General features: G+C 45.5%; 1 protein-coding gene across 5 annotated transcripts in view; it reads right to left on the reverse strand.

Annotated features, from left to right (window-relative positions):
- The window catches only part of LOC147027360 (NGFI-A-binding protein 1-like), a 60,252-nt gene that overhangs the window by 34,635 nt on the left and 6,825 nt on the right, over positions 1-18,792 (reverse strand). For 2 of the 5 annotated variants that reach the window (XM_085876705.1, XM_085876709.1), the window contains exon 2: positions 8,650-8,853. In XM_085876705.1, coding sequence (XP_085732831.1) covers positions 8,650-8,853 — 204 coding nt within the window. Of the gene's footprint in view, positions 1-8,649; positions 8,854-13,156; positions 13,391-13,731; positions 14,045-18,792 lie in introns of those variants that run through there. The other 3 variants (XM_085876708.1, XM_085876706.1, XM_085876707.1) reach the window with 3 other exon arrangements.

Below are 18,792 nucleotides of genomic sequence, written 5' to 3' on the forward strand. Positions count from 1 at the left end.
CATTCAGACAACAATAAAACTTACCCCTCAATTAAAGGACCTTAACACCTTTTCCATTAGAAAAGTTAATCCTGTATATCATTAATCACAGAGGACCACAAGGTAGCATTCCACAAATTCATGGTCACTGATAATCAATTTTGCTTCGACGCCGGTCACTGTATGCCTAACTCAGGCCTTTTGTTGACCGGATGATGGGAAACAATACTGGATCATCAAACATGAGATCAGGGCGATCTATCTAGACCTCTCCCACGCTTTTAACTCAGTCGGCCGCCATACCTAACCTCCTAAGCTTTTTGCTTAAAGCAACAAGGGCTTCTTTCACTTACAGCTGGCTGACTTGCTCGATGCTCAAAAGCAGCTGCTGCCCTTAATGGTGCAATTTCTCCCACATCCACCCGACAGCCTGTGAGCCCGCAGGGCCCTAGATCTGATTCCTCTCGTAAATCAACAACCTATTAGATTACCTAGGCAAGCTTCGATACATTTTGCAGACTACCCGAACGTGTCACAAGCCCCTCATACTCAAGTGGCATGATACACTTTGTGTTTTTATCCTTAAGTGCTGGGTTAAAATTAAAAAAAACCAATCCAACACTTGACACATGACAATGAAGCAAGGCAAGCATCCTTTTCCACTTTTTTCTACTTGCAAAAAACTAAAAGCAGCAATTAATATATAAAACTAGAAGGGCACTCGGGTGAGTGCATACCTCCGTCACGCAATGCCTGATCCACGAGAACATATCTGGCCGAATACATTTTTGAGATATCGTGCCAAATATCGTTTTTGGCCTTATCTCTCATTGGTGAAGAATCACTTTTAAAATTTTAGGAGTCGAATCCGGATCCAGATCGTCACCAAACTCTAATCAGTTTTTCCTCGTCACACACCCAAACTGTCCACAAAGTTCCATCAGAATCCGTCCACAACTTTTTGAGATATCGTGCTATATATTAGTTTACCCTCGTCTCTCAATGGTGAAGAATTACTTTTGAAATTCCAGTAGTCAGATCAGGATCCGGACAATTTTTTGAGATATTCTGGACACAAACAAATAACAGACAAACAAACAAACAAAAAGGGGTGAAAACATAACCTCTTTAACCTTTGGTGGCAGAGGTAATGAGCATCTATAAGGTGGACAGGTGTTCAAACCGAAAGAACACCAAGCCTATAACGTACCAAATTGATGAACATGGCTCATCTATTAATATACAATGTCGAGGCTCGTATAAGAGCTAACACATAGAATGTACAAGAAGAGTAGGAGACAAGAGGGGTGGGAGAGGGAAGCACAAGACAGTGGGGAACAGAGACATGAGATCTGTGGAGGGGAGAGGGATGGGGTGGGGGTACATGAGGTGAACAAGATGGGCACTACAAGAACTTTCAAGTCCTTATACGACAGAGACTTTCAGGAAGGAGAGCAGGAAACTTAAAGGAGGTGGGTTTGGGGTTGATTACGGGGGTAGGAAAGATCATGGATTTGGGTGGGGGAAGAGAAGAGATGGTGGTGAACAGCTGGTTTGAAGACCTGGAGGGAAGAGTGAGATTGAAGAGAGTGTGGGAGTTCGTTCCAAAGGTGGGAAAAAAAAGAGGAATGAATGAGTGAAGGTGAGCAGAAATTCTTGATTTTGGTCGTTTTACCAGAAGGGGGTTGCTGACGGACCTTGATTGCCCTGCGGAAATATGGAGGGGGGGGGAAGACATTTCACAGACAGAGCAGGGGGGGGGTGAAGCCAGAGAGGAGACAGTAGAAGACAATAAGTCCACCGACCTGCCTGCGGTGAGAGAGTGAGAGACCCAAAGACTCAGCCTCATCGTGGAAGATACCAATGATCCTAAATGCCTTGATTTCTACAGCGTGAAGCCGAGAAAGGTGAGAGGCAGGAGCACCAGCCCAGAGGGGAGAGCAGTACTCCATCAGGGTGCAGATGAAAGCTTTGTACATGGTGTGGAGCTCAGTCAGGTATGTAGTTTCACTTGTTCACTATTGTGCCAAAATTTCAGCTTCCTAGCTCAAAGGATGGCTGAGATATCGCCTGGACAAACAAATAAACAAGAAAAATGGAGTGAAAACCGAGTATGCCCTTTGGGCGTGCGCAAGGCCTTCGTCGCCCGGCAATGACGAATTGTGCAGCACCTGGAGATGGGATAGCGAGGGGCAATGTACAAAAGGGAACCATGAAGGATGAGAGTGTTACAGAAGGATATTTCCCCGCAACACATGAGTTTCCAATCAATGGAAATATTGCGTTTATATTACATGAACTTTTAATTTCTATTGTTGAACAGAGAAAAATCAAATAAATGTATCAGTTACAAGGTAGTTTGTAAATTTTGTGATGATCTTTTGTTTATTGGCCTCAATTTTTTTGTTTTAATGCTTCGGAGTGTCGAAGCGATGGTCAATACAAGGTTGTACCAGTCTTCAGTATTTTAACCCCGTCGCACAGAGCAGGGCAACACACACGAATAGCTGTCCATCCAAGCCTTCTCACAAAACACCAGCCATTTCTGTATCCACATACTATTTACAGTTCTGTCTACACCTTTATCCGTTCTGTTCAAGTTGACCTCGTGGTCATACTCGACAAAACCATATCATGCCACTTACACAATGGTGGCAAGCAAACGCTATCGGACAATTCAAATCTCAATGATTGGATGAAAGGAAAATGCTTTATGTTCATCACGAAACAAACATAGGCTTGGATGATTTGCATTTACATCAATATACTGGAAAACTCCCTAAGACATGATGCCCCCCCCCCCCGGGAAATAGTTTTACGCCAGATTTACATCAAACTTGGAAATGACTCGGCCAAACACGGGATCACCCTGAGGTATGCAAACTCTCCTCTGAGATGTGACTAGCCTGAGTTTGAATCTCGGCCCAGCTGTAAACTTCCATCCCGGTGTTTCACAGGCAGGGCGATTCATCAATGTGTGTGTCGTCCCTCGGATGGACGTTAAACTGGGCGCCCCGTCTGCCGGAATTAGATGATGGACGTTAAAGATCCCACGGTGGCAAATGCACAGTGGTCGGGTCCAGAGATAAGCTTGCGAAGAGGTTCCTCTTCCTGACTCACCATTCACTTATCTTTCTTTCTTTCCCTCTTCCTCAGACTCTGGAGCCGCTGCGAACACAATACATTTGTTTGGGGAAGTTGTCACACGAGGATTGAGTAAAACTGAAAACGACGGCCGGATTGCATTTGTTTCAGTACCACGATAGTATTGTTTACATGGAAACCGCCATGTTGCTTTAGCGGTGCCGAGCACTCCGTTCCGTTGGAGTGTTTGTTTGAGCACTTTGAATCAAACAAGCCACTTGGCAAGCAATAGCAAGCTGTCAAACTGCCTTAATGATAGGAAGCAAAGAGTGACTGTGAGTGGGAGGATGTCTTTCTGGGAGGGTGTGAGTGATGTCTGGTGGATAGAAGATGGGGGCGCTGATCAGATACAGGAAAGTATTGATCTACTTGCATAGATTTGGCAAAACATTAGCAGATGGAATTTAACCTGAGCAAGTGTAAAGTGTTGGGAATGGGAAAGCACAATAAAAATAGAGATTACAGGATGCAAGGGGTAATTTTGGAATGTGTTACACAGGAGAAGGATCTGGGGGTGGTATTAGATACGGGAGGTAAGCAGGAAGCACAGGTCCAGGCAGCTATAGGTACCGAAAATAGGGTTTTAGGTTGTATAAGGAGGGGGGTCATTTATAAATCAAAAGAGGTGGTGTTAACATTGTACAGGAATTTAATGAGGGCCACATCTAGAATATTGTGTGCAGTTTTAGTCACCACAGTTCAGGAGCACATAGATACCATGGAGAGGGTTCAGCTTAGAACTACTCAATTGAATCTGGGCCTAGCTCGAGGATCGGATGAAGGAGTCAGTGCTTTAAACACTAGAAAGGAGGCGATTACGAGGGGATACGATGGAGATGTTTTCGATAATGAAGGACGTTGACATAATAAGTGCAGAAGAGTTTTTCAGTAGAATGGAGATGCAGTGATAGAACCAGGGGACATAGCCTCAGTGTAAAGAAAGGATGGTGTTAAGGCAGGGGTCTTTCACTCAGAGAGTAGTAGTTACCAGAGAAAGAGAAAGAGAAAGAGAAAGAGAAAGAGAAAGAGAAAGAGAAAGAGTAGTTACCTTTGTCACTGAAGATGGATGCAGGTTGTTTTCAGCCATGTTTGTTTGTCTGTGAGCATGCCATCTCAAAATGTTGTCAATGGATTCATATGAAGCTTGGTGGACAGGTTGGGTGTGTGACGAGGACAAATTGATTTTGGTGAAGATCTGGATTTTGATCAGAATCCTGGAATTTTAAAGTGATTCTTCACCATTGAGAGATAGAGCCAAAAACAATATACCGCACAATATCTCAAAAAGTTACGGACGGATTCGGACAAAACTTGGTGAGTGAGTTGTGTCAGTGACAAGAACAAGCTGCTAAGATTATGGTTAAGGTCTGGATCCAGTGCCGGCCTGCCAGTGGAATACAAAACGTAAACTGTTCAGCCTGGCGGAGGCATGCGCGCTACCAAGTACCGTTCCAGTTAACCTGTGCCATCTTCGAAGATGGATGGAGGTTACTGTTTTCACCCCTTTCTGTTTGTTTGTTTGTTTGTTTGTTTGTGAACAGTATTATGGAAAAACTCCTCGACGGATTTCGACGAAACTTGTTGGGGGGGTTAGGTATGGTCCAAGGATCATGACATTAAATTTTGGACTTGGTCCCCAAAATTGTTAGAGAAAAAAAATTTTTTTTTTTTTTTGCATTTCTACATGTTTTAAGTGATTTCCAACCCCCCCCCCCCCCCAAAAAAAAATTGTTACCCCCCCCAAAAAAAATTGTTAGAGATTTTTTTTTTTGCATTTCTACATGTTTTAAGTGATTTCAAACCCCCCCCCCAAAAAAAGAAATTTTTTTTGCATTTCTACATCTTTTAAGTGATTTCCAACCTCCCCCCAAAAAAATTGTTAGAGGAAAAAAAAAATTTGCAACTTTTTTTTCAACAAAATTTTGATTTTTTTTTGCATTTTTACATGTTTTAAGTGATTTCCAACCCCCCCAACCTCCCCAAAAAATGTTGGAGAAAAGAACTATAACTCCGTCAGCACTGTTGACATCATATTTAATGAATAAGATATAAGGTTCACTTGAGTGACCCAGCAGTATTGGCGGCGGAGATTTTGCACTCTCCCAAGTGCTCCCCCTCGGGTTAATGCATGGAATCGTCTACCTGGATAGGTAGTGGCAGCAAAAACAGTAGATAGCTTTAAATTTGACAGACATTGGTACCAAGACACTTTGGGGATAATGGAGTACATGGATATTGGCAGGAATGGTAGGAACCTCAGGTATGGATTGGTGATTGGATACCTGTGCAGTAATTGCGATTTATGTTTGAAGGTCTCATCAAAAAGTGAAAGAGCTGTGTTTGCTCATTCCTCACCCGACAACCATGTTCACCCCAGCCAAACTATGACACACACACACACACACACACACACACACACACACACACACACACACACACACACACACACACACACACACACACACACACACACACACACACACACACACCTTGTTGACGTCCGTGCCTGCCCCACTGCTCAAATTCTAATTCCCACTGCTCCATGCGCCACCCTCTACACCCCACCGTGTGAATTTACGTTGATAAACTGTTAGATTTAATTAATGTTGTGTTTTTCAGCAGAATAGACAGTGATAGGACCAGAGCCCATAGCCTGAAAATGAAGAAGCGAAGAGTTAGGACGGAAATAAGCAGACGTCTTGCAGTCAAAGAGTTGTTAATGCATGGAATCGTCTCACGAGGAAGGTAGTGATCGCAGAAACATGATACGGTTTAAAATGGAATTAGATAGGTACCTGGAAGCATTGGAGAGAGAGAGGGGGACAGGGATAATGGCACAAGTTTAAGGTAGCTCAAGTGTGGGTGGGTGGTAGCGCAGGCGGAGTTATAACTTTTTTCATTTCTACGTTCGCCGTAACAATTCGACAAGCCGAAACAAAAGAACTGCTAAAAAAAATAAAAAAAACCCACTCGTTACAGTCCGTCTGGCCGCACGTCCGCCTTAGGGTCCCCCTGCAGTCGCCTTGCGTCTGCCTTGAAACTTATATGGCCGCCGCAGGAACGCCCTAAGGTGACCGTGCGACATCAAATCAAAGACCGCACGGCACCCCCACGTTTTCGGTCTCCACAATTTCTTAATACGCCGTGCAGCTCCCCGAAAAATAAAAAGATATGTGACTGCTACATTGTGTGACCGTGGAAATACTGCAGCCGCCCTATAATTGCTAGTGGCCGTAGATTTTGTAGACCCCACGGCCGCCGTGGCAAATGTGACTTAGGCCTAAGTACCAACTTTCAGAGCTATGTTTATTCGGATTCTATGTTTTGTGTAAACAAATATAAACTGCAGCACAGCCATAACATTGTGATGTCAAGAGGTCACTTTCCCAGAATGCAATGTGAAAAAAATCTTCAATTGCTGCTGCAGCCGATTAAGAGAGGAGTCACTGAGAGAGTGTGAAATTTGAAGCCACAGTGATGTGTCGAGGTTAGTTAACACTCAGAAATGTCTTCACACTTGCCAATCACACTTAATTGAGCCTTCACTTCTTAAAATGTGTGGTTTAAATAAAAACTTGAATGTCTACTCGATGCCGATGTATCCTCAAGCCATCCAAATGCCCCCACGTCAAGGTGGAGCACAACATTCACACAGTTCCATCAAGTTCGCGTCAAGAGCTGACAGTCAATGCTTTCGGATATTTGGCTTCTCTTTCGAAAGTGTTCGATGGGACAATCTTCACAATCACTGCTTGTTGAAACGACGGTTGATGGAGCTGGGTACCAAACTGGCATTACCACAATACGTGTATTGTCCTTACAGAGCATTTCCATAAATCGGGGAGATTTACACTTTTAACATAGTTTTCATTTATACCCTTGGTACCGAGGATCTTCTTCTTCTTCTTCTTCTTCTTCTTCTTCTTCTTATTATTATTATTATTATTATTATTATTATTATTATTATTCCTCTTCTTGTGTATGGCAGCTTGGCTGCTAGGTAGCGATCATTTTGTTGGGGCGCAACTATGCCGCTGATGCTATGCACGTATACCAGTACACTGGTTCTCATTTCGCCAACCTCGGAAGATGACAGGCTGAGTCAACCCCACCTGGTGTAAATTCAGTGGCCAACAGGACTCTAACTCAGAACCCTAAGATCCCAAGCCAGCCACCCTAACCGCTCAGCCAACACCATGTTTCTCACTCTATGAACTTTGCCAGGAAGCCAGGTGGTATCTGCAAACAAGGGAAATTATATACCAAGGAATGCACTGGTTTAGATCTAGCATCAGGTAAACCAAGTCACGGTGAATATCTCATCTTCAGACATCCTTGAAGCGAGTTAAAAAAAAGTATCTACATAGTTATGCCGATGCCAGTACCTGCCGGAAGCGACATGGCACGACAAAGGTGCACACAAGGAAACCAGGTTGGACGCGGGCTTTGGTGACCTTAACGGATTCACGTATCACTGAAGAACACCCACTTCAGGTTCAACGTGTACCGGTTCAGAATCGCTGAAGTTTGCGTCTCGAGCATTTCCCGTAACATCAACAACACCATTGGAGTCCGAGTACCCTCACGATACTGCGTTTTTGTGTCAACTCAACAGGGAGTGAGAGGAGAAGAGGAGGAAAGGGAGCTGGGAATAAAAACAGATGGGACAGGAGAGATCAGGCAGGAAAGGAAGAGGAATAGGGAGGAGACAAAGGGAAGAAGAATGGAGAACGGAACGTGGGAGTAAAAGGGGAAGAGGAAAGGGAAGGTGAGTAAGACGATATGGTGGATTTATTTGAGATGCCACTGCTTTGGGCACGATCATGAATTCATTTCTCTTTTTACCTTCACAGCAGCCTTGCTTTGGGTCCAAGTTTGTTTTTCTTCATTTGGAGATCAAACGACAGGCTGGAAAACCGATCTGAAAAGCCCCGTGCTCATCGGATTTCCGTAATTTCCTTTTCTACGCAAAAATACTTCGGAACTGTGGTTCAAGGGATATCATATCAACAACAGGCACCGATGAATTTACTCGAGATCTTTCAAGTCCATTTGATAGATACTACCTTCTCAACTTTACCACTTTCAATCGTTTCCCAACAGAAGCTCCAGATCTATAAGCTTTCAACTATTTCTTTCTTTCACAGACGTGTGGAAGTCATTTCCCAAGCCTGTCTAATTTCACCCTGGATCGTCTCCGAGTCACTCAAGATGACTTTCTAATGAGCTTGAAGGCCCACGGGCAGCTTTTACCCTGCGTAACCCCATTAAATGCCATATCCACACAATTTCGAACCGACCCGACTGCCTTGGCCTTTTACTTTGCTCTTCAAAGTTAATCATAATTTGAGGTCTGCGTGACCTTCTAAAGGCATACATCATCACATATAAAATGATTTTCTTATGCCACCGACTATAAATGTTTAAAGGTAGGTCTGTTAACCTCGAGTGGGTCAATGTGAAGGACGGAAAGGAAAAAAAACAAAAAAAAAAAACGCTTCCCACGTGACAGCAATCATCACACACCTCGCCTGCGTCCACCAGCTGCTGAACATCATCCCCACCCTGCTCCACAAACGTGCTGTAGTAGGACAGCAAGTTGGCACGCTCAAGCAGGCGGAAGAGTTGCAGCTCGCCGAGAGTACGCGGCTGTGGCACCTCCATGGCAGCCACCGTCTGCAAGTCCCACCGCAAGCACAGAGGACGGGCCTTCAGCCCTGAGCTGAATACCTACGAGGACGAACAGGGGGAATAATTTTTTTTTTTTTAAGGATGTTATAACAATTGTTCAACCTTGACCTTTAGGATTTACCAAACAAATCATTGTAAGGTTTCACAAAAACTGCACAGTATTTCAAGTGGACTTGGAATCCATGAAGGCCACATTGTGTAGCACTCAAAACTGAATTCGCCTTATCTTTCCCACTTTTGTATTTTTTTGTCCTTCGGCCTAGTTTCATTAGTTGGACAAGTTTGCAACCTCTGTTGACTCAAACAAACCAGCCGAGCCATGCAACCACTGGAGCACACTTGTGCCACAAAAAGGCCAGGCCATGAATAAATTAAAACGTTGAGTCGCTCGTAACGTTCTCCGCTTTGCAAGCCAAAGGAGATAAGCATGTGGGACTGGAAAAGCAGAGCATTAATGTATCTATTGCCCCGTCCATTTTATACTGCACTGAAATTGGCCAGCTCAGATAACGGCAGACACGTGACCCCCTTGATTACAGGGCCGCATGCAACCAACTGAACAAATGTCGACATGAAATTATTTCCGATCAAATACATTCCGGACGGCATCAGTTCCTCGTCCTTCTCTCCTTTGTGAAACCCGTCTTCGTGTCAAACGAACACCGAAGTGGCCTTTGCAAAAGTAAAATGGTCCATCCAATTGCACTCAACCCTGTTCCTGCTTTCGAATCAAGTGTGTTCACCACTAAATGAGATTCAGCACTAAAGTTGCTCAATTAAGATTTTCTTTTTAAATAATTTTACTCTTTCACAATAAAGAGGCTTTTGTAGAAAAATCAACACAATGATGCAATACACATCCACTGTACGACAAAGCACATGATATTGTGTGTTTAGTTTATGCACAACCTTTGTACCTCGCTTTCTTTCAACAAGCATGTGCGCACACGCACACACACACACACACACACACACACACACACACACACACACACACACACACACACACACACACACACACACACACACACACACACACACACACACACACACTGAAGAATTTCAATCTTTTGAGAGAAGTCTAATTGGCCAAATATTCAACCAAAGAGAGAACACAATGTGCCGATGACATCAATAAACTTCGTCATGTTTCCAACCTTCACAAAAATTAATGATTCGTTAGTGAGGAAACAAACTCAGCACGACCCTCAAGATCCCATTCACACATTTTTGGTTTCTACAGTTCCATTCTGTTGCCTGACCCAGTGACCGAGCCATCAATCGTTGCGTTATGCTTATAGCAGCCGTGCGTTAAAATTATGGATGGCTTTAACCTTCTGCCCAGCACATCCACGTTGGGTTACTTTGCCATTTCAACATGCTTGTAATGGAGTACAAGCTAATTCGCATTTATTTACACAAACAAGATCAAATTTTGGCAAAGATTGAAAAAAAAAGATGATGTAGGGACGGTGCGTAATGCCAACAAGTAAAGGCATGGGGTCGTGATTATTGTATAACGAAGACAATCGACACATCATCATTGTATAAAGAAAATATAAATTAAATAAAGATGTCAGTGCGGTGCTGATGGAGGCCAGGTCGTTGCCCTACCCATCGTGTGATGAATCCTCGTGTGACCTAACAATCCCGACCTTGATTCTTGACTTTGTGGCATCTTTATAATCGCCGAAATTTAAAGTTTCTTTACTCATTTGCATTCTTCGTTCAATTGTTTTAAGAATCGGCCTGGATTTAAAATAATAATTCACGTTTTGGTTCAATGTGTTGCATTCAATGGATGTTATTTATTTATTTTCATGGACAGAATCACTTTCACGGACATACGGTTCTCACAAACTGTACCTCATGTATATATATATATATATATATATATATATATATATATATATATATATATATATATATATATATATATATATATATATATATATATATATATATATATATATATTGAACCATGAAGACTGTTCGTGCGTTTGTCTGTCTCCCGTTTATGGCGGCCACTTCCCACGCTGCGTTTGAAACAAATCCAATCTCCACTGCCTGATGTTGCACCACCATTTTGCAGTGGGTGGTATAAGTAGTTCAGAGCTTTGGCGCTGAATGAAACCGAGAGTGCAACACAATTAGCCTTTTTAAAGTCCATGAAACAATTTTAAATTTTTCAGTCAATGGACACCGGTACTTTTGTTCGTATTAGGAGGCCCGTTGGTCCATTGGACCAAATTTTCATTGGTCCTCATGGCCTTGGGTGTTTTTGCTAGTCTGAACAATGTTGGACAAAAGAAATGCAACACAAAATGGTACATGAACAAGCGTGTGGCAAAACAAAAACCGAAAACCCAGGTTCAGGTTACGGGACTTCAAATCACGGAAATAGAATGACGTTGCTTATGACATCACACTCATGGAATCACAGCATTCTTCGAGATGGAGCAACGGTGTGAACGTTTACCAGTGCAGGAAGAATAAATGAAACCGAGTGGAGATCAGGTAAACCACAGGGTTCCGTTGAAATGACACAAGTTGCTCAAGATCCCAGAATCCCGGTGCAGACTCCTTGACCGATTTTCAGAAGGCTACGTGCGTCGCATTCCTCCACGATATGATACCCTCATGCCATTACAACCTGAACTTTTCAGGTTATCGAACGATTCAAATATTTGCATCACATTGCATATTTACGTCAACACAGAGCTTATTAACGCAATTTCTGAGTGTATTGAGAGCCACCTTCTTAAAAGGTTCTTAAAAGGGAACCTCACAGGGTGCAGGGATGAGATGAGATAAGTTACTGAACATGCGTGCTTCATACAACACAAGGTCCAACTACAATGATGGTCGAACAGTGTTGAAAATCATTAGATGAAAGATGTTCTGAAAATGCTTTGTTGTTGTCGTGGACATTGCTACTTCAAAATACTTTCCTGAAGTGTGACAATTACCCCGAAAGGTAAACGTAATGTCGAGCTCGGTTGGAAAGAAGTGAAGATGAAGAAAAGGAAAACAATTTGGTTGTTCAGCTCGAGGCCTACTTGCCAGTTTGCTACTTTATTGATTCTTTCAACTCATGTTGGATGTAAACACTCGTCAATGAAAGATAGGTATTGATAGAACCTTAGGAGTCCATCTTTGGATGGGATGTGAACACACCATTGTAGGATCTCACGAGGTGGCCACTTTGTTTCTGGGCCATCCAAAGAAGGATTTGCAAAATAATTTTTAACACAGAATGAGGCCATTTGACCCATCATGCCTGCACTAAATCAACACGACGACACCGCCAATTAAATATTTTCGTTTATCGAATGTTTGGAGTGGGTGGCAAGGTGGAAGAGAGTGAGGAGCAGATGAGTGGGGTACAGCGACATCACCAGGGTGACACATATACACACACACACACACACACACGTTTTCTGATAGAGGATGCAGTCTCGCAGTCTCTCTCTCGCAGTCTCTCTCTCTCTCTCGCAGTCTCTCTCTCTCGCAGTCTCTCTCTCTCTCTGGCTCTCTCTCTCTCTGGCTCTCTCTGACTCTCTCTCTCTCTCTGACTCTCTCTCTCTCTCTCTGACTCTCTCTCTCTCTCTCTGACTCTCTCTCTCTCTCTCTGACTCTCTCTCTCTCTCTCTCTCTCTCTCTCTCTCTCTCTCTCTCTCTCTCTCTCTGTCTCTCTCTCTCTCTCTCTCTCTCTCTCTCTCTCTCTCTCTCTCTCTCTCTCTCTCTCTCTCTCTCTCTCTCCCTCTCTCTCTCTCTCTCTCTCTCTCTCTCTCTCTCTCTCTCTCTCTCTCTCTCTCTCTGACTCTCTCTCTCTCTCTCTCTGACTCTCTCTCTCTCTCTCTGACTCTATCTCTCTCTCTCTGACTCTCTCTCTCTCTCTCTGCCTCTCTCTCTCTCTCTCTCTCTCTCTCTCTCTCTCTCTCTCTCTCTCTCTCTCTCTCTGTCTCTCTTTCTCTCTCTTTCTCTCTCTCTCTCTCTCTCTCTCTTTCCCTGACTCTTTCCCTGACTCTCCCTCTCTCTCTCCCTGTACTGACTCTCTCTCTGTGATGAAGAACTGTTCCAAAGTGAAGGTCGTCATGTCATGTAATACTTCCATGAGTGTCCTCGTGATGTTAAAAGTTGAAACCTCGTGTCGTGTTATTGGATCTTAGAATCAGGTTGTGGTTGACTCAGTGTCCTGCGACACGTCACGTGATGCCAGGCTTCATGACGAACGAAAGCAACATCATCAAGGGCTGGCACCTCGTTAATTATCCGTTAAATCATCGATCAGTGTAAACACTGGAACACAGGTAGCGAGAAACGACGATGCGACTCCCACCAGGTGAACGGGGAACGTGGAACGGCGTGGGCCAGTTCGAGGCCGCCAGGTTGGTCCGTCGAAATAAGGAACATTATTAATTTATTTACTCTCTCTCTCAGGACGGCAAACAATAGGCCACGTGTGTCGGAAGACCCCATGAAACTTGTAAAGCCGTTACTCCATCATCGGAAACCGTCCGTTCTCGAAACGAGAACGGCACACGGATAAAAATTCACTACAGTCATGTCCCAGTAATTCACAGAGAACACACTACTTATTATTATTATTATTATTATTATTATTATTATTATTATTAAATTTTCCGAGGCGAACACGTGCTTTGTGCTCCACAAGGCCGTCGAGGCCCCGCCCTTTCCGGCTGAGCGATGCGTAAAAGTTAAAAACAACAAAAACGGACAAAACAACAACAGAGTAATAACCGGTGAAACTGTACAAGTAATAAATAGAGACAAACTATGAAGTTAATGAGGTTACAAAAAAATAACATATCGACGTCACGGGTCGCCCAGCCCCGGCAGTCCAGGGGGGGGGAGTTCACCCGAAAGAGTCGCCGGACGAGAGTCGGCGCTTACCCGCGGACTTTGGGTGAGAGAGAGAGAGAGAGAGGGAGGGGTCGCACTTGTCCTTCGTGGTGCCTCGTCTGTGATGAGTAAACTTGAGTGGTGAAGATAAAGAAATATCCACAACGTTTCCTTGGGGACTGAGGTCGATTGGCAGCGAAGCCGCGGGTTCGGGGACAACCGGGAAGATGAAGACGAGGAAAAAGAGGCCCGAGGACGGTGCTCGCCCAGACGTCCGATGGCAACACCACACACACACACACACCGGAGTGTTTCCACCCACGGGCGGCTGATGTTAACCCTCCCCCTCTCCTCCCCACCCCACCCCACCCCAATCCACTCCACCCTGTCACTCCCCACCCTAATCCAATCCAATCCACTCCAGCCTCCCCGACCCACACCATCCCCACCCCACCCCCATTTAAACCCTCCTTCCTCCCGTTCTTCCGTCCCTCCTCACTTATCTGCCTCCCATATTCCACCTTCATCCCCTCCCCTCCTTTTTCCTGTCGGTTCCTCCCACCCTTACTTCACCTTATCCCTCTCCCTCCTTCCTCCCCCGAGCCACATATCGCCCCTCCTTCCTCCCCCGAACCACATATCGCACCTCCTTCCTCCCCCGAACCACATATCGCCCCTCCTTCCTCCCCCGAGCCACATATCGCCTCTCATTTCTCCCCCGAGCCAAACCCGAACATTCTCCCCTCTTGCACCGCTCCCCCAGCTTAATCCATCCCTCCTAATGCCAGTTTTCCGCCGACTCGAATCCTCCACATTCTCAATCCACAGGCCACAGCTCGGTTTCTCTTCCACATCAATGCACACAATCTCACTCCCACCCGCCCCCCCCCCGCGTGCCTGGACTTCACGTGTACCCTTCTCCCTTTGACCCACTCTCCTATTCTTAAAAATAAATTTAATTCCCACGTGTCCCAAACCCCATCCCTCATGAACCTCGACACTGCCAACATGTTGTGTTCACGCCCCCTCCCCTTTCCACCCCATCCCCCTCCCCTTTCCACCCCTCCAGCCGGCTCCCAGCGTTTCCCATCTCACTGTTTCCTCCCACGTTTGTTCCATTTCGTGTCTTTTACCCAGACAGGCCTCCCACGTACACTTTCAACAACTCCACTCATGCCACCACCCTCCCAACCACTTTACTAATATATACTTACACCACAATCTTCCTTCCCAACCACTTTACTAATATATACTTACACCACAATCATCTACCCAACCACTTTACTAATATATACTTACACCACAATCATCTACCCAACCACTACTAATATATACTTACACCACAATCATCTACCCAACCACTTTACTAATATATACTTACACCACAATCATCCACCCAAACCACTTTACTAATATATACTTACACCACAATCATCTACCCAACCACTTTACTAATATATACTTACACCACAATCATCTACCCAACCACTTTACTAATATATACTTACACCACAATCATCTACCCAACCACTTTACTAATATATACTTACACCACAATCATCTACCCAACCACTACTAATATATACTTACACCACAATCATCTACCCAACCACTTTACTAATATATATTACACCACAATCATCTACCCAACCACTTTACTAATATATACTTACACCACAATCATCTACCCAACCACTTTACTACTATATACTTATACCAAAATCATCCACCCAAACCACTTTACTAATATATACTTACACCACAATCATCCATCCAACTACTTCACTCATATATACTTGCACTACAATCATCCCTCCCAACCACTTTACTAATATATACTTACACCACAATCATCCCTCCCAACCACTTTACTAATATACTTACCCTTCCACCACAACCCCTCTACCTCTTTACTAATGTACTTACCCTTCCACCACACCCCCCCAACCACTTTACTTATGCTTATAATCCTTCCCCCATCCCTCATGCTTTCCCTACCACCTGCCCCCAACCACATTTTGCTTTATCATTCCAACCTCCTCCCCCACCTAAACGATGCCGATCCTTCCATCCCTCCCTCCCCAACCTCAATCGGACTTACTCTTATAATCCATCCCTCCTCCATCTTTTATCCCTTTTATCCCCCTCATGTTCCCGTCCCCTCGACGTGATTCACCAAATCGCGCTACCCCCCCCCCATCCAATCCACTCCAAACTATCTTCTCCTTGTAGTTTCCTCTTCCATCCTCTATTCCTCATCCAGCTACTCTCCATCCAGATCCATGCATCATTATCTGCACATCTCATTAATGCCTCCTTTATTTCTCTACTTTTTTTTTCAAATTTTGCTGTTTTTTTCTTTCGGGCTTTGCCACCTACCCCACCCCCCAAACATTGTATCCACAAGCCAATTAAAAATGATCCCAAGTCGGCCTTCCGTCCTCTACCCCATAAGTAATGTCCTTCTCGACTTGCATCCCACCCATCTGCTACATGATCTTCTCTCCCCACCTCCACCATTATCCTCCCTCCCCACCTCATCCATTATCCTCTCTCTCCACCACCATAATCCTCTCTCCCCACCTCCACCATTATCCTTCCTCCCCACCTCATGCATTATCCTCCCTCCTCACCTCCTCCATTATCCTCCCTAACCTCCGCCATTATCCTCCCTCTCACTTCCTCCATTATCCTCCCTCGTCACCTCCTTCATTATGCTGCCTCCTCACCTCCTCCAGGATGCTCCCAACCCTACCCCTCCCTTATCATCCCCCTCCCCATACCTTCTCTTATCCTCCATACCCCTCCCTTATCACCCCCACACCTCTTATCCTCCCTTCCCTAACCCTCCCTTATCATCCCCCCACACCTCTTATCCTCCCTGCCATACCCCTCCCTTATCATCCCCCCCCACACCTTCTCTTATCCTCCCTACCTTACCCCTCCCTTATCATCCCCCCCCACACCTTCTCTTATCCTCCCGAACCCCTCCCTTATCATCCCCCCACACCTCTTATCCTCCCTTATCATCCCCCCACACCTTCTCTTATCCTCCCTACCTTACCCCTCCCTTATCATCCCCCCACACCTCTTATCCTCCCTGCCATACCCCTCCCTTATCATCCCCCCCACACCTTCTCTTATCCTCCCTACCTTACCCCTCCCTTATCATCCCCCCACACCTTCTCTTATCCTCCCGAACCCCTCCCTTATCATCCCCCCACACCTCTTAACCTCCCTTCCCTAACCCTCCCTTATCATCCCCCACACCTTCTCTTATCCTCCCTACCTTACCCCTCCCTTATCATCCTCCCCACACCTCTTATCCTCCCTGCCCTACCCCTCCCTTATCATCCTCCCCACTCCCCACACCTCTTATCCTCCCTGCCCTACCCCTCCCTTATCACCCCCCACACCTTCTCTTCGCCTCCCTTCACTACGTCTCCCTTATCATCCCCTCAAACACCTTCTCTTATCCTCCCTGCCCTACCCCTCCCTTATCACCCCCCACACCTTCTCTTATCCTCCCTACCCTACCCCTTCATTATCATCCCCCTCCCCCCACACTTTCTCTTATCCTCCCTGCCCTACCCCTCCCTTATCACCCCTCCCCCACACCTTCTCTTATCACCCCCCACACCTTCTCTTATCACCCCCACACCTTCTCTTATCACCCCCCACACCTTCTCTTATCACCCCCCACACCTTCTCTTATCACCCACCACACCTTCTCTTATCACCCCCCCACACCTCTTAACCTCCCTCGCCACTTGCTATAAAATAAACAATTCCACTTCCAAGTCTTGACTTGCATCCCACCCATCTGCTACATGTCCATCTGAATCCCTTGACTCACCGCTCCCCCGACCCTCGATCCCCTGCTATTCCACTCTCCCCCCTCTAACCGCCACCATACTCCCGCTTTCCCTTCAATCGTGATCTCCGTTGTGTGATCTCACACCGACCCTGTTTCTTCCATTCAAAATATCTTCCTCCCAACAATGATATTGTCTCCTGGTGAACGGACCCATTTGGTTTCTTATTTAACATTGTGTATCTTTTACATCATCCTCCATTTTATTATTCCTCTTCTATTGATTATTAATTCTTTTCCTTAAACGATAAACCCCATATCTACCTTTTCACATACAGGTAGAGTAAGTACAGTACCTCTTTGATCGTTTTCGATACGAGGTCACCTATCCACCGATCCTCCCCTCAGTTACCACTTCACCATCACCACGACTACGACTACCACCACCACTACTACTACGACCACCACCATCACCACAACTACCGCCACCACATCCACCCACAGCCTTTGTTCTGCCCGTTTCACCTTTACCTTCGCTTCTCCGTTCGACCTCATGGAGTCTCCATCATGTTTTGTTTATCAATAAAACTTCGTGTTCAAACATCATGGAACCTTCTCTTTCACACAGCGATCTCTCCTTGTGATGATTTCTTAATCTCACCCTCGATCCTACTCCTGAGGTAGCACCCATTATACCCCCCCTCGATCCTACTCCTGAGGTAGCACCCATTATACCCCCCCTCGATCCTACTCCTGAGGTATCACCCATTATACCCTCCCCTCGATCCTACTCCTGAGGTATCACCCATTATACCCTCCCCTCGATCCTACTCCTGAGGTAGCACCCATTATACCCCCCCTCGATCCTACTCCTGAGGTAGCACCCATTATACCCCCCCTCGATCCTACTCCTGAGGTATCACCCATTATACCCCCCTCGATCCTACTCCTGAGGTATCGCCTATTATACCCCCTCGATCCTACTCCTGAGGTATCACCCATTATACCCCCCTCGATCCTACTCCTGAGGTATCACCCATTATACCCCCCTCGATCCTACTCCTGAGGTATCACCCATTATACCCCCCCTCGATCCTACTCCTGAGGTATCACCCATTATACCCCCTCGATCCTACTCCTGAGGTATCACCCATTATACCCCCCTCGATCCTACTCCTGAGGTATCACCCATTATACCCCCCTCGATCCTACTCCTGAGGTATCACCCATTATACCCCCCCTCGATCCTACTCCTGAGGTATCACCCATTATACCCCCCCCCTCGATCCTACTCCTGA

The sequence above is a fragment of the Eptatretus burgeri genome, chromosome 4 (genome assembly GCF_056783735.1).
Source record: "Eptatretus burgeri isolate ZD-2024b chromosome 4, Ebu_testis_v1, whole genome shotgun sequence".
In the NCBI taxonomy this organism is placed as follows: domain Eukaryota; kingdom Metazoa; phylum Chordata; class Myxini; order Myxiniformes; family Myxinidae; genus Eptatretus; species Eptatretus burgeri.